This window comes from Salvelinus namaycush, unplaced genomic scaffold (assembly GCF_016432855.1).
Source record: "Salvelinus namaycush isolate Seneca unplaced genomic scaffold, SaNama_1.0 Scaffold4, whole genome shotgun sequence".
Lineage (NCBI taxonomy): Eukaryota > Metazoa > Chordata > Actinopteri > Salmoniformes > Salmonidae > Salvelinus > Salvelinus namaycush.
In genome coordinates, this window is record NW_024061007.1 from 575,001 (window position 1) to 589,397 (window position 14,397).

At 46.2% G+C, this 14,397-nt stretch overlaps 1 protein-coding gene and 1 long non-coding RNA gene across 3 annotated transcripts in view; both read right to left on the reverse strand.

Moving 5' to 3' along the window:
* The window catches only part of LOC120040995 (tripartite motif-containing protein 16-like), an 11,672-nt gene extending 5,296 nt beyond the window's left edge, over window positions 1–6,376 (reverse strand). The window contains exons 1-2 of one of the 2 annotated variants that reach the window (XM_038985963.1): window positions 5,721–6,375; window positions 4,836–4,931 (exon numbers count right to left, since the gene is read on the reverse strand). In XM_038985963.1, the coding sequence (XP_038841891.1) occupies window positions 4,836–4,931; window positions 5,721–6,317 (693 nt within the window). In that variant the 5' untranslated portion in view covers window positions 6,318–6,375. Of the gene's footprint in view, window positions 1–4,835; window positions 4,932–5,720 lie in introns of both variants that reach the window. The other variant, XM_038985962.1, reaches the window with a different exon arrangement.
* Window positions 6,377–8,892: 2,516 nt separating this feature from the next.
* On the reverse strand, window positions 8,893–9,629 carry LOC120041029. The gene is made up of 3 exons (XR_005475814.1): window positions 9,341–9,629; window positions 9,103–9,155; window positions 8,893–8,978 (listed from the first exon to the last, which is right to left on the reverse strand). It is a non-coding gene; the product is annotated as an uncharacterized LOC120041029 (long non-coding RNA).
* Between the last annotated feature and the right edge of the window lie 4,768 nt (window positions 9,630–14,397).

The window sequence follows — 14,397 nt, forward strand, 5'->3', positions numbered from 1 at the left end:
GGCAGGTAGCCTAGTGGTTAGAGTGTAGAGGCGGCAGGTAGCCTAGTGGTTAGAGTGTAGAGGTGGCAGGCAGACTAGTGGTTAGAGGGTAGAGGTGGCAGGTAGACTAATGGTTAGAGTGTAGAGGAGGCAGGTAGCCTAGTGGTTAGATGGGGTGGCAGGTAGCCTAGTGGTTAGAGTGTAGTGGTGGCAGGTAGTCTAGTGGTTAGAGTGTAGAGGAGGCAGGTAGTCTAGTGGTTAGAGTGTAGAGGTGACAGGTAGTCTAGTGGTTAGAGTGTAGCAGTGGCAGGTAGTCTAGTGGTTAGAGTGTAGAGGAGGCAGGTAGTCTCGTGGTTAGAGTGTAGAGGCGGCAGGAAGTCTAGTGGTTAGAGTGTAGAGCTGGCAGGTAGACTAGTGGTTAGAGGGTAGAGGTGGCAGGTAGACTAGTGGTTAGAGTGTAGAGGAGGCAGGTAGCCTAGTGGTTAGAGTGTAGAGGTGGCAGGTAGTCTAGTGGTTAGAGTGTAGAGGTGGCAGGTAGCCTAGTGGTTAGAGTGTAGAGGTGGCAGGTGGCAGGTAGCCTAGTGGTTAGAGTGTAGAGGTGGCAGGTAGCCTAGTGGTTAGAGTGTAGAGGTGGCAGGTAGCCTAGTGGTTAGAGTGTAGAGGTGGCAGGTAGCCTAGTGGTTAGAGTGTAGAGGTGGCAGGTAGCCTGGTGGTTAGAGCGTAGAGGCGGCAGGTAGCCTAGTGGTTAGAGTGTAGAGGCGGCAGGTAGCCTAGTGGTTAGAATGTAGAGGCGGCAGGTAGCCTAGTGGTTAGAGTTTAGAGGCGGCAGGTAGCCTAGTGGTTAGAGTGTAGAGGTGGCAGGTAGCCTAGTGGTTAGAGTGTAGAGGTGGCAGGTAGCCTAGTGGTTAGAGTGTAGAGGTGGCAGGTAGCCTAGTGGTTAGAGTGTAGAGGTGGCAGGGAGCCTAGTGGTTAGAGTGTAGAGGTGGCAGGTAGCCTAGTGGTTAGAGTGTAGAGGTGGCAGGTAGCCTAGTGGTTAGAGTGTAGAGGTGGCAGGTAGCCTAGTGGTTAGAGTGTAGAGGTGGCAGGTAGCCTAGTGGTTAGAGTGTAGAGGTGGCAGGTAGCCTAGTGGTTAGAGTGTAGAGGTGGCAGGTAGCCTAGTGGTTAGAGTGTAGAGGTGGCAGGTAGCCTAGTGGTTAGAGTGTAGAGGTGGCAGGTAGCCTAGTGGTTAGAGTGTAGAGGTGGCAGGTAGCCTAGTGGTTAGAGTGTAGAGGTGGCAGGTAGCCTAGTGGTTAGAGTGTAGAGGTGGCAGGTAGCCTAGTGGTTAGAGTGTAGAGGTGGCAGGTAGCCTAATGGTTAGAGTGTAGAGGTGGCAGGTACCTGCCTCCTCTACAGCCTAGTGGTTAGAGTGTAGAGGTGGCAGGTAGTCTAGTGGTTAGAGTGTAGAGGTGGCAGGTAGCCTAGTGGTTAGAGTGTAGAGGTGGCAGGTAGCCTAATGGTTAGAGTGTAGAGGTGGCAGGTAGTCTAGTGGTTAGAGTGTAGAGGAGGCAGGTAGTTCTAGTCCAGTCCTCTCCTCCTCTCCACTCTCTAACAGAAAACATTATGCTAATGTTATCCATGGAAATCCTATCCAGTCTCTCCTTCCTCTCCACTCTCTAACAGAAAACATTATGCTAATGTTATCCATGGAAATCCTATCCAGTCTCTCCTCCTCTCCTCTCTCTAACAGAAAACATTATGCTAATGTTATCCATGGACATTTAAAAATATATTTTCACACTACTTATAATGCCAAACCATTAACATTGTAATCTACAAATAAATATTCTCATAATTGTGCATTCATTTAATATAATCATATTTTCAAAATAGCCCGTCCACTGCATGTTTACATGTGACCGTTTTTTAACCTAGTTACCATGACAGCAGCTGGCTAACCGAGCTAGATAACTTAGTCGACATAGCTAATGTTAGCTAGCATAACCTATTTAAAACCATATAACGCAGAGCATCTATCTATATAATAAGTTGTGACATAACATCATTAGCTAGTATCTCAAACGAGTGTAACTTACCCGGCTTGAAAAGACGTTTGTGGTGATGTTATGGATTCACTTGACACTTGCTTCTGCCCGAGTTTCCCACAGCAGTTTCCTCTAAAACTATCGCAAGTAGTTAGAAGAAGAAGAAGAAGAAGAGTGAATGAAGCTGATATAGCGAGCGGCCCCCTCTGCTGGACAAAACAAGCACTCGCAACGTCTGTTACACTGTAACTTACCGGCAGCCTCACATAAAAACGTATTGGTTAACAAAGCTTTGATTCTGACCAAAGTCTATAGTGGTGAAAAGTCTCTCTCTCTATTGTAACTTACCACAAATTGCCATCATAGCCTATCTACATGAATGTGTCCTGTCAGAGTCTTTTCCTCTCCGTTAACCGTTAGCTAGCAGTCTCGAGCCACAGCTGACGTTGACCACAATGAGCTACAAGTAGGACTGACGTCACTAGCGGTGCAGCAGCCTCTGCAGCAGCAGCCTCCCCCGGGTCCTAGTGCCCGCCCGGTAACACGGTTAAGATGCGATGGAATGGTTGACGGGAAAACAACAAATCACAGAGAAAATATATTGACTGATATATTGAATTGTTTAGGGGGGCTTTAGCTTTGGCTTTAATAAATTCAGAAAATACTTGAAAACCAAAATAAAAAAGAATAGTAGCCCTCCTCAGGAACCACAAAACCCTCACAGACCAACTTCTTCTTCTATGATATAATGGCGGTCCGCAAACCAACGTTAAAGGTGCATGGCGCCACCTACTGTGCTAGAGTGTGTTCAATCACGGTTTACACCACTCTAAATCCTCCTACCTAACTCAGAACTTCTGAGAAAATAAAAAAGAGTCCTACTAACTTCTAATAGACCCTCCCCCATCCCCCAAAATCCCTTCCAAACCCCCCAACCCCGTCCAACCTCAATGACCCTACACTTCAATCTTTCCCTCTCTTCAACATCCTTACAACAATATAACAACATATGCTCCACCGTTTCATTGACCATACCCTCCAGACACAAACCATTCACATGCTGCCAACCAGATGTAAGGACCAGTTCAATGTACAATGTCCTAAACACAATCGAGTAAACACCACCTCTTCCTTCCTAATCTGACCTTTGAATCTTGGTCCACCGACCTTTGGAGGACATATAAATGCCGTCCCTTGTGCTCAGAGTCCCATCTCTTCTGCCACACATCTATCAAAATGTCTCTGATCTTACATTTGGCCTCACCTCTACCCAGTGGAACATTAATATCAATTATATCTTGTTTCAAAGCTCTTTTAGATAACTGGTCTACAATTTAATTTCCTTCCACACCTGAATGTGCTGGGACCCAGCAGAATCTCACTACTACACCCATTCTCTCAATTCTCCATAATAACATTGATACCTACAACTGTCCAACCAAAACCACTGCCTTGTCTACTAGTATATTCCCAACAGTCATCTAGAACAGTAGCAGTGGGATGCTCAACCTCACAGCCTTTCAAACCAATAAGCTAATGACAATTTAATATGCTGTATATCCAAAGGCATCTCACCTGCCTCCACTAGTAAGACACATACAGATGTTGATTTAAATGCACCAATACATATCCTTAAAGCTATATACTGGATTCTGTCCAGCTTCTGAAGACAAGTCTTTGCTGCTGTTCCATAAACTATACACCCGTAATCAATATTTATCCTGATCAGAGCTCTATAAATATCCATCAACGATTGTCTGTCAGCACCCCATTCATAACCAGAGACCCACACAACCAACTACCACGAAAGTGATGGAATGAGAGAGAGACATCGTTACAACAAAAATACATTTGGCCTCACCGGATGGGTGACAGGTTCGTATAAATGTATTTTACTTTGTGATAAAAATTATAAAACACCATTCCAACTAACTCTACACTCATTAAAAACCCACTACCCCATTCCACTACTTTGACCCTATCTGCTCCTGCACCATGTCAACTAACCCTACACTCATTAAAAACCCACTACCCCATTCCACTACTTTGACCCTATCTGCTCCTGCACCATGCCAACTAACCCTACACTCATTAAAAACCCACTACCCCATTCCACTACTTTGACCCAATCTGCTCCTGCACCATGACAACTAACCCTACACTCATTAAAAACCCACTACTTTTTTAATGAGTAGCACCCACTACTAGGTGCTTCTACACCTGCATTGCTTGCTGTTTGGGGTTTTAGGCTGGGTTTCTGTACAGCACTTCGAGATATTAGCTGATGTACGAAGGGCTATATAAAATAAAATAAAACTTGATTTGACTACACAACGACTCACTCTGTTTGCACTTGAATTATAACATTTAAAATGTCTCTATTCTTTTGAAAATAAATGTTAAGTAATGTTTACTGTTCATTCATGATTGTTTATTATCTACTTCACTTCTTTGGCATAGTAAAGATATGTTTCCCATGCCAATAAAGATCTTTGAATTGAATTGAGAGAGAGCTCCATGTTAATGTATAGGGGACATGAGTCAGTCATGGTTACTCATGGTTATGTGATGAGGTAGCCCCGCCTGCTACTTCTAAATCAGTGTCGGTCCAATAGGGAATGTCCTCTTCGTGTAACGGTCAAGATGTTGGTTTCTCCCACGGTAGACCTGGGTTCATATCCCGTCAGTTACATTAAACAGTCTATTCTCTGAAAGGGGTCCAGACAGCCTGTTCCCAACAGTGGGGTCAGTGGGATTGGATAGAGGCCCCTCTCCCTCTCTCTGATTGGAGGAGAGAAGTGAAATGGTGTGTCTCCTCTGGTCAACAGTACTCACCTTGAAAGACTCCACAGCCTGTTGGAGCTCCTTCAGCTCCTTCTCTCTTTCCTGGAATCTCTGCTGGACCTTCTGCTGACTCATCCCCAGCTGCCTCTGTGGAGAATCACTCTTCAATGAGCTATCAAGCTTTATTAGTCCAGTAGATCAATAGTATAGTAATGTGACATAGGACCCATAGAGAGGAAGGGCTACAATCCTGAGGAAGTCCCTTTACAATATTATATTATGTTGCTATGTGAATGATTATAGTTTTTATGGTAGGCCTACATGTATCAAGTGGTTGAGACTGAACTTTGGACTCATAAAAGGCCATTCAGAATGATAATAGTGTTTGACTTTAGAAAATGGTGATACATTTGGAGAATCTGGGTTAACATATCTATATACTCAAGGTTTGTGTTCATATTTGTGGATCCATTTCATTTTTATTCTCTCATATTCAAACAGATTTAGTTCCTACTGTATCTTTAATTCTTTGTTTATCAGACAGTCACCAACAAGTTTTTAATAGGCAAGTCAGTTTAGAGCAAATTCTTCTTTACAATGACTGCCTAGGAACAGCAGGTTAACTGCCTTGTTCAGGGGCAGAACGACAGATATTTACCTTGTCAGCTCGGGATTCAATCTAGCAACCTTTCGGTTACTTGCCTAATGCTAGGCTACCTGCCACCTCTACACTCTAACCACTAGGCTACCTGCCACCTCTACACTCTAACCACTAGACTACCTGCCACCTCTACACTCTAACCACTAGACTACCTGCCACCTCTACACTCTAACCACTAGACTACCTGCCACCTCTACACTCTAACCACTAGGCTACCTGCCACCTCTACACTCTAACCACTAGTCTACCTGCCGCCCCTGTTGTTCTGGTCTTACCTGTTTCTCAGTCCTCTCTGCTGCAGCTGACACTGTATCATGGCCTTTATGTTCATCCATTGTACACAGATAACAGATACACTGCTGATCGGTACGACAGTAAACCTCCAGCAGTTTGTCATGATGAGAGCAGATCTTCTCCTGTAGTTGTGCGGTGGCTTTGACCAGCTTGTGCTTCTTCAAAGCAGGAGATTCATAGTGAGATTGGAGGTGAGTCTCACAGTAAGAGGCCAGACACACCAGACAGGACATGAGGGCTTTCTGCTTTCTGGTCCCAGTGCAGAAATCACACGCCACATCTCCAGGTCCAGCATAGCACAGAGCAGGAGGGGGAGCAGCCTGGAGTCCTGTCTTCCTCAGTTTCTCCACCAGCTCAGCCAACATGTTATTTTTCCTCAGATTAGGCCTTGGCGTGAAGGTCTCTCTGCACTGAGGACAGCTATAGACCCCTTTCAGAACATCCTGATCCCAGCAGCCCTCAATACAGCTCCTACAGTAACTGTGTCCACAGGGGATGGTGACCGGCTCCTTCAGTAGATCCAGACAGACAGAACAACAGAACTGGTCCTGGTCCAGCAGAACTCCTTGCTGAGCCATTTGAACGGTTGTTCACTCTCACACAGACAGACGACACAGAGACTCAGATCAGTTTCGTTTCCTCAGAAGAGAGTTTGTGAAGGGGAGGGACTTCCTGGTTCTGCCAGAGGGCTGGGGTTAGATGGAGGGAAGGAGGGAGTGAGAGAGGGAGGGGTTAGAGGAAGGGAGGGAGAGAGAGAAAACTGCAGGCAAAGTTGAGAAGGAGACAATATTTTAGTTCCTAGGTTAGGACCCTTAATATGGAATAAATGAAATAGAGTGGTTAGAATATATAAAGGGTAACAGTTTCTATGAAGTACATATCTATAATGCTTTTAATGAATGTTGTAATGTCTTAAACTGATATGCTGTGATATTAACTATAAGCGTCCATAATAACTCATACGTGGTTGTAAAACTGTACAATGTGTTCTAGATAATTAGCTACAATGGGGGGAGGGGGACTTGAAATGGATACAATGTACTGTAGGTGAAATGAATACTGGATGTATAGACTGATCATTGAGAATGATGTAACACTTTACATTACAGTGTGTTTAGTAGTGTGTAATTGGTTCTGTTAGTACAGTGGTGTAACAGGTACTGTGATGCCTCATTCTTCCACTGTACCAGCAGCAGTAACCCTAACCAGTAATAAGGCTACTGTCATGGAAAGTGGTACAGCAAATATAAAGTAAGGATTTATACATGTCATCTAGGATATACTGTATGTAATGATATGTCTCTGTCTTCTAGATGGTGTTCTATACTGTATGTAATGATATGTCTTCTAGGTGGTGTTCTATACTGTATGTAATGATCTGTCTTCTAGATGGTGTTCTATACTGTATGTAATGATATGTCTTCTAGATGGTGTTCTATACTGTATGTAATGATATGTCTTCTAGATGGTGTTCTATACTGTATGTAATGATATGTCTCTGTCTTCTAGATGGTGTTCTATACTGTATGTAATGATATGTCTCTGTCTTCTAGATGGTGTTCTATACTGTATGTAATGATATGTCTTCTAGATGGTGTTCTATACTGTATGTAATGATATGTCTTCTAGATGGTGTTCTATACTGTATGTAATGATATGTCTATGTCTTCTAGATGGTGTTCTATACTGTATGTAATGATATGTCTCTGTCTTCTAGATGGTGTTCTATACTGTATGTAATGATATGTCTTCTAGATGGTGTTCTATACTGTATGTAATGATATGTCTTCTAGATGGTGTTCTATACTGTATGTAATGATACGTCTTCTAGATGGTGTTCTATACTGTATGTAATGATATGTCTTCTAGATGGTGTTCTATACTGTATGTAATGATATGTCTTCTAGATGGTGTTCTATACTGTATGTAATGATATGTCTCTGTCTTCTAGATGGTGTTCTATACTGTATGTAATGATACGTCTTCTAGATGGTGTTCTATACTGTATGTAATGATACGTCTTCTAGATGGTGTTCTATACTGTATGTAATGATATGTCTCTGAGCTTCGTGAACGGAAAGGCACTGGAGCAACAAACCGCCCTTGCTGTCTCTGCCTGGCCGGTTCCCCTCTCTCCACTGGGATTCTCTGCCTCTAACCCTATTACAGGGGCGGAGTCACTGGCTTACTAGTGCTCTTCCATGCCGTCCCTGGGAGGGGTGTGTCACTTGAGTGGGTTGAGTCACTGATGTGATCTTCCTGTCTGGGTTGAAGCCCCTCCTTGGGTTGTGCTGTGGGGGAGATCTTTGTGGGTTTCAACTGTTCTGCCTGCGGCTATGGAACCCTGACCTGTTCACCGGACGTGCTACCTGTCCCAGACCTGCTGTTTTCAACTCTCTAGAGACAGCAGGAGCGGTAGAGATACTCTTAATGATCGGCTATGAAAAGCCAACTGACATTTACTCCTGAGGTGCTGACTTGCTACACCCTTGATAACTACTGTGATTATTATTATTTGATCATGCTGGTCATTTATGAACATTTGAACATCTTGGCCATGTTCTGCCATAATCTCCACCCGGCACAGCCAGAAGAGGACTGGCCACCCCTCATAGCCTGGTTCCTCTCTAGGTTTCTTCCTAGGTTTTGGCCTTTCTAGGGAGTTTTTCCTAGCCACCGTGCTTCTACACCTGCATTGCTTGCTGTTTGGGGTTTTAGGCTGGGTTTCTGTACAGCACTTTGAGATATCAGCTGATGTACGAATGGCTATATAAATAAATGTGATTTGATATCCAGTCTAGCGCTGCCATCTAGTGTTCATTCATTGTCATAAAAAAAAAGAGAAATGTCATTTAGCAGACTGTTATCCAGAGAGACTTAGTGAGGTTTGAGGAGGGGGGGGGGTGAGGTTTGAGGAGGGGGGGGGGGGAGGTTTGAGGAGGGGGGGGTGAGGTTTGAGGAGGGAGGGGGTGAGGGTTGAGGAGGGAGGGGGTGAGAAGGGAGGGGGTGAGGTTTGATGGGGGAGGGGGTGAGGAGGGAGCGGGTGAGGGTGAGGGTTGAGGAGGGAGGTGGGGTTGAAGGATGGAGGGGGTGAGGGTTGAGGAGGGAGGGGGTGAGGATTGAGGAGGGAGGGGGTGAGGTTTGAGGAGGGAAGGGGGTGAGGGTTGAGGAGGGAGGGGATGAGGTGTATGGAGCAACCCAGACAGCACAGGACTTGACCATCTCAGGGCTTTCTGCGCCTAAAACCCAAACAACATCATATTAGTTCCGCTGTCTTTAGAAATATATTAATGTAGAAAATGTTCAGCAAACACGTTTCAAGGTATCGCAGACAATAAAACCTATGGTAGAAATGAGTCTTACCTCTGATATCCACGGTGCTGGTAGCCTGGACCCTGGATCCATCCAGCCCTCATCTGGAACACACAATGTGGAAGCTTCTAGAATGGTTATGATGACAGCCTGGTACGAGATGAGATTGCGCGGTCTTGAAAACTCCCTTTGGTCAGTCAAGGGCGACAATGACCATACGAGATCTGATCTGGGACCAGACTAAAAACAGTACAATAGCCAGTGTAGTGAGTGAAACACCGTCTCTTACCCTGGTCTCCACGTCTGTCCAGTGTCCCTCCGTACAGTCGTCCCCCTGGGAAGGGCTGCCCTCTGATGACCTTCTCTTACCCTGGTCTCCACGTCTGTCCAGTGTCCCTCCGTACAGTCGTCCCCCTGGGCAGGGCTGCCCTCTGATGACCTTCTCTTACCCTGGTCTCCACGTCTGTCCAGTGTCCCTCCGTACGGTCGTCCCCCTGGGCAGGGCTGCCCTCTGATGACCTTCTCTTACTATACCATACAGTAACCAGGAGGAAACTATACCATACAGTAACCAGTAGGACCAGGAGGAAACTATACCATACAGTAGCCAATAGGACCAGTAGGAAACTATACCATACAGTAGCCAGTAGGAAACTATACCATACAGTAACCAGGAGGAAACTATACCATACAGTAACCAGGAGGAAACTATACCATACAGTAGCCAATAGGTCCAGGAGGAAACTATACCATACAGTAGCCAATAGGACCAGTAGGAAACTATACCATACAGTAGCCAGTAGGACCAGGAGGAAACTATACCATACAGTAACCAGTAGGACCAGGAGAAAACTATACCATACAGTAACCAGGAGGACCAGGAGATAACTATACCATACAGTAACCAGTAGGACCAGGAGGAAACTATACCATACAGTAGCCAGTGGGACCAGGAGGAAACTATACCATACAGTAGCCAATAGGACCAGGAGGAAACTATACCATACAGTAACCAATAGGACCAGGAGGAAACTATACCATACAGTAGCCAATAGGACCAGGAGGAAACTATACCATACAGTAGCCAATAGGACCAGGAGGAAACTATACCATACAGTAACCAGGAGGTAACTATACCATACAGTAACCAGGAGGACCAGGAGGAAACTATACCATACAGTAACCAGGAGGACCAGGAGGAAACTATACCATACAGTAACCAGTAGGACCAGGAGGAAACTATACCATACAGTAACCAATAGGACCAGGAGGAAACTATACCATACAGTAGCCAATAGGACCAGGAGGAAACTATACCATACAGTAGCCAGTAGGAAACTATACCATACAGTAACCAGTAGGAAACTATACCATACAGTAACCAGTAGGAAACTATACCATACAGTAACCAGTAGGAAACTATACCATACAGTAACCAGGAGGAAACTATACCATACAGTAACCAGGAGGAAACTATACCATACAGTAGCCAATAGGACCAGGAGGAAACTATACCATACAGTAGCCAATAGGACCAGTAGGAAACTATACCATACAGTAGCCAGTAGGACCAGGAGGAAACTATACCATACAGTAACCAGTAGGACCAGGAGAAAACTATACCATACAGTAACCAGGAGGAAACTATACCATACAGTAACCAGTAGGACCAGGAGAAAACTATACCATACAGTAACCAGGAGATAACTATACCATACAGTAACCAATAGGACCAGGAGGAAACTATACCATACAGTAGCCAGTAGGACCAGGAGATAACTATACCATACAGTAGCCAATAGGACCAGGAGGAAACTATACCATACAGTAACCAGTAGGAAACTATACCATACAGTAACCAGTAGGAAACTATACCATACAGTAACCAGTAGGAAACTATACCATACAGTAACCAGTAGGACCAGGAGGAAACTATACCATACAGTAGCCAATAGGACCAGGAGGAAACTATACCATACAGTAACCAGTAGGAAACTATACCATACAGTAACCAGTAGGACCAGGAGGAAACTATACCATACAGTAGCCAATAGGACCAGTAGGAAACTATACCATACAGTAACCAGGAGGAAACTATACCATACAGTAACCAGTAGGAAACTATACCATACAGTAACCAGTAGGAAACTATACCATACAGTAACCAGTAGGACCAGGAGGAAACTATACCATACAGTAGCCAGTAGGATTTTGGATCCGTTTTTTTGTCTGAAAACAGCACCAAAAACACAGCTGCAGGTTACATATTACAATTTACACACATTTCTAGGTGGATTAATGCTGTCTGAAAATAGCAAACAAACAAACACAGTCCTTTGACATACAGTACTACAATTACACAGAAGACATTTGATTATTTTCATGCGGACGTCAGTTAGGATTTCTCAGAAGCAGATGATGAATCACATCAGAAAACAGAAACGAGTCGCAGGTCATAGGTCATCCTCAGACGTTCCTGTGCCGGTGTTTTTAGGGACACCCTCGTTGGCTGGTTCTCCCTGTTCTGGCGCTCCAACAGAACATCTAAGCGATTGTGGACCTCCATACCATTCTCATCATCCGCCGTGAACACCTGCACATTTACATCAGGGTGGAAGTAGATAGATAGTGACGTCACGTCTCATCCATTACGGAACGAGTAGAATTCAAAGACGTCTCAAACGGGATCTATATAACAGGTGGAATTAATGGACGAAGCTCGACTTGGGACTAGTTTTTGAAGAACGAAAGTATTGATCTTTAGAGAGCGATTACAACACGTGATGAATGACAAACAAAATGTTGCTTATTTTCCTTATCAAATTGTTTGGCCTGGTACGGGGGGGGGGGGCGATGCTGTTGAAGATCATGTCTAAGGAGCGGGGCAGGAGCCCCCCCTCCCTGTCCTGGTGACCCAGTCATAGCGAAGGTCTTCCCACTGCCCGTCACCCCATAGGTAAACGATCCTCAAGACGATCCTCAACTTGCTCAATTTCCACATTATTTATTACAAGATTTAGTTGAGGTTTAGGGTTTTAGTGAATGATTTGTCCCAAATACAATGCTTTAAGTTTTTTTTAAATATTTAGGACTAACTTACTCTGTGCCAACCATTCTGAAACTAACAGCAGCAGTCATTTCAGTCACTGTGACAGCTGACGTGTTGAGTCATCCACATACATAGACTATATTACCTTTATTTGACCTTTATTGAACTAGGCAAGTCAGTTAAGAACAGATTCTTATTTACAATGACAGCCTACACCGGCCAAACCCAAACCCGGACGACGCTGGGCCAATTGAGCGCCGCCCTATGGGACTCCCAATCACGGCCGGATGTGATACAGCCTGGATTCGAACCAGGGACTGTAGTGATGCCTCTTGCACTGAGATGCAGTGCCTTAGACCACTGTGATGCCTCTTGCACTGAGATGCAGTGCCTTAGACCACTGTGATGCCTCTTGCACTGAGATGCAGTGCCTTAGACCGCTGTGATGCCTCTTGCACTGAGATGCAGTGCCTTAGACCGCTGTGATGCCTCTTGCACTGAGATGCAGTGCCTTAGACCACTGTGATGCCTCTTGCACTGAGATGCAGTGCCTTAGACCGCTGTGATGCCTCTTGCACTGAGATGCAGTGCCTTAGACCACTGTGATGCCTCTTGCACTGAGATGCAGTGCCTTAGACCACTGTGATGCCGCTTGCACTGAGATGCAGTGCCTTAGACCGCTGTGATGCCTCTTGCACTGAGATGCAGTGCCTTAGACCGCTGTGATGCCTCTTGCTTGAGATGCAGTGCCTTAGACCACTGTGATGCCTCTTGCACTGAGATGCAGTGCCTTAGACCGCTGTGAAGCCTCTTGCACTGAGATGCAGTGCCTTAGACCGCTGTGATGCCTCTTGCACTGAGATGCAGTGCCTTAGACCACTGTGATGCCTCTTGCACTGAGATGCAGTGTCTTAGACCACTGTGATGCCTCTTGCACTGAGATGCAGTGCCTTAGACCGCTGTGATGCCTCTTGCACTGAGATGCAGTGCCTTAGACCGCTGTGAAGCCTCTTGCACTGAGATGCAGTGCCTTAGACCGCTGTGATGCCTCTTGCACTGAGATGCAGTGCCTTAGACCACTGTGATGCCTCTTGCACTGAGATGCAGTGCCTTAGACCACTGTGATGCCTCTTGCACTGAGATGCAGTGCCTTAGACCGCTGTGATGCCTCTTGCACTGAGATGCAGTGCCTTAGACCACTGTGATGCCTCTTGCACTGAGATGCAGTGTCTTAGACCACTGTGATGCCTCTTGCACTGAGATGCAGTGCCTTAGACCGCTGTGAAGCCTCTTGCACTGAGATGCAGTGCCTTAGACCACTGTGATGCCTCTTGCACTGAGATGCAGTGCCTTAGACGACCGTACGGAGGGACACTGGACAGACGTGGAGACCAGGGTAAGAGAAGGTCATCAGAGGGCAGCCCTGCCCAGGAGGACGACCGTACGGAGGGACACTGGACAGACGTGGAGACCAGGGTAAGAGAAGGTCATCAGAGGGCAGCCCTGCCCAGGGGGACGACCGCACGGAGGGACACTGGACAGACGTGGAGACCAGGGTAAGAGAAGGTCATCAGAGGGCAGCCCTGCCCAGGGGGACGACCGTACGGAGGGACACTGGACAGACGTGGAGACCAGGGTAAGAGAAGGTCATCAGAGGGCGTCCCTGCCCAGGGGGACGACCGTACGGAGGGACACTGGACAGACGTGGAGACCAGGGTAAGAGAAGGTCATCAGAGGGCAGCCCTGCCCAGGGGGACGACCGTACGGAGGGACACTGGACAGACGTGGAGACCAGGGTAAGAGAAGGTCAGAGGGCAGCCCTGCCCAGGGGGACGACCGTACGGAGGGACACTGGACAGACGTGGAGACCAGGGTAAGAGAAGGTCATCAGAGGGCAGCCCTGCCCAGGGGGACGACTGTACGGAGGGACACTGGACAGACGTGGAGACCAGGGTAAGAGAAGGTCATCAGAGGGCAGCCCTGCCCAGGGGGACGACCGTACGGAGGGACACTGGCTATTGTACTGTTTTTAGTCTGGTCCCAGATCAGATCTCGTATGGTCATTGTCGCCCTTGACTGACCAAAGGGAGTTTTCAAGACCGCGCAATCCCATCTCGTACCAGGCTGTCATCATAACCATTCTAGAAGCTTCCACATTGTGTGTTCCAGATGAGGGCTGGATGGATCCAGGGTCCAGGCTACCAGCACCGTGGATATCAGAGGTAAGACTCATTTCTACCACAGGTTTTATTGTCTGCGATACCTTGAAACGTGTTTGCTGAACATTTTCTAAATTA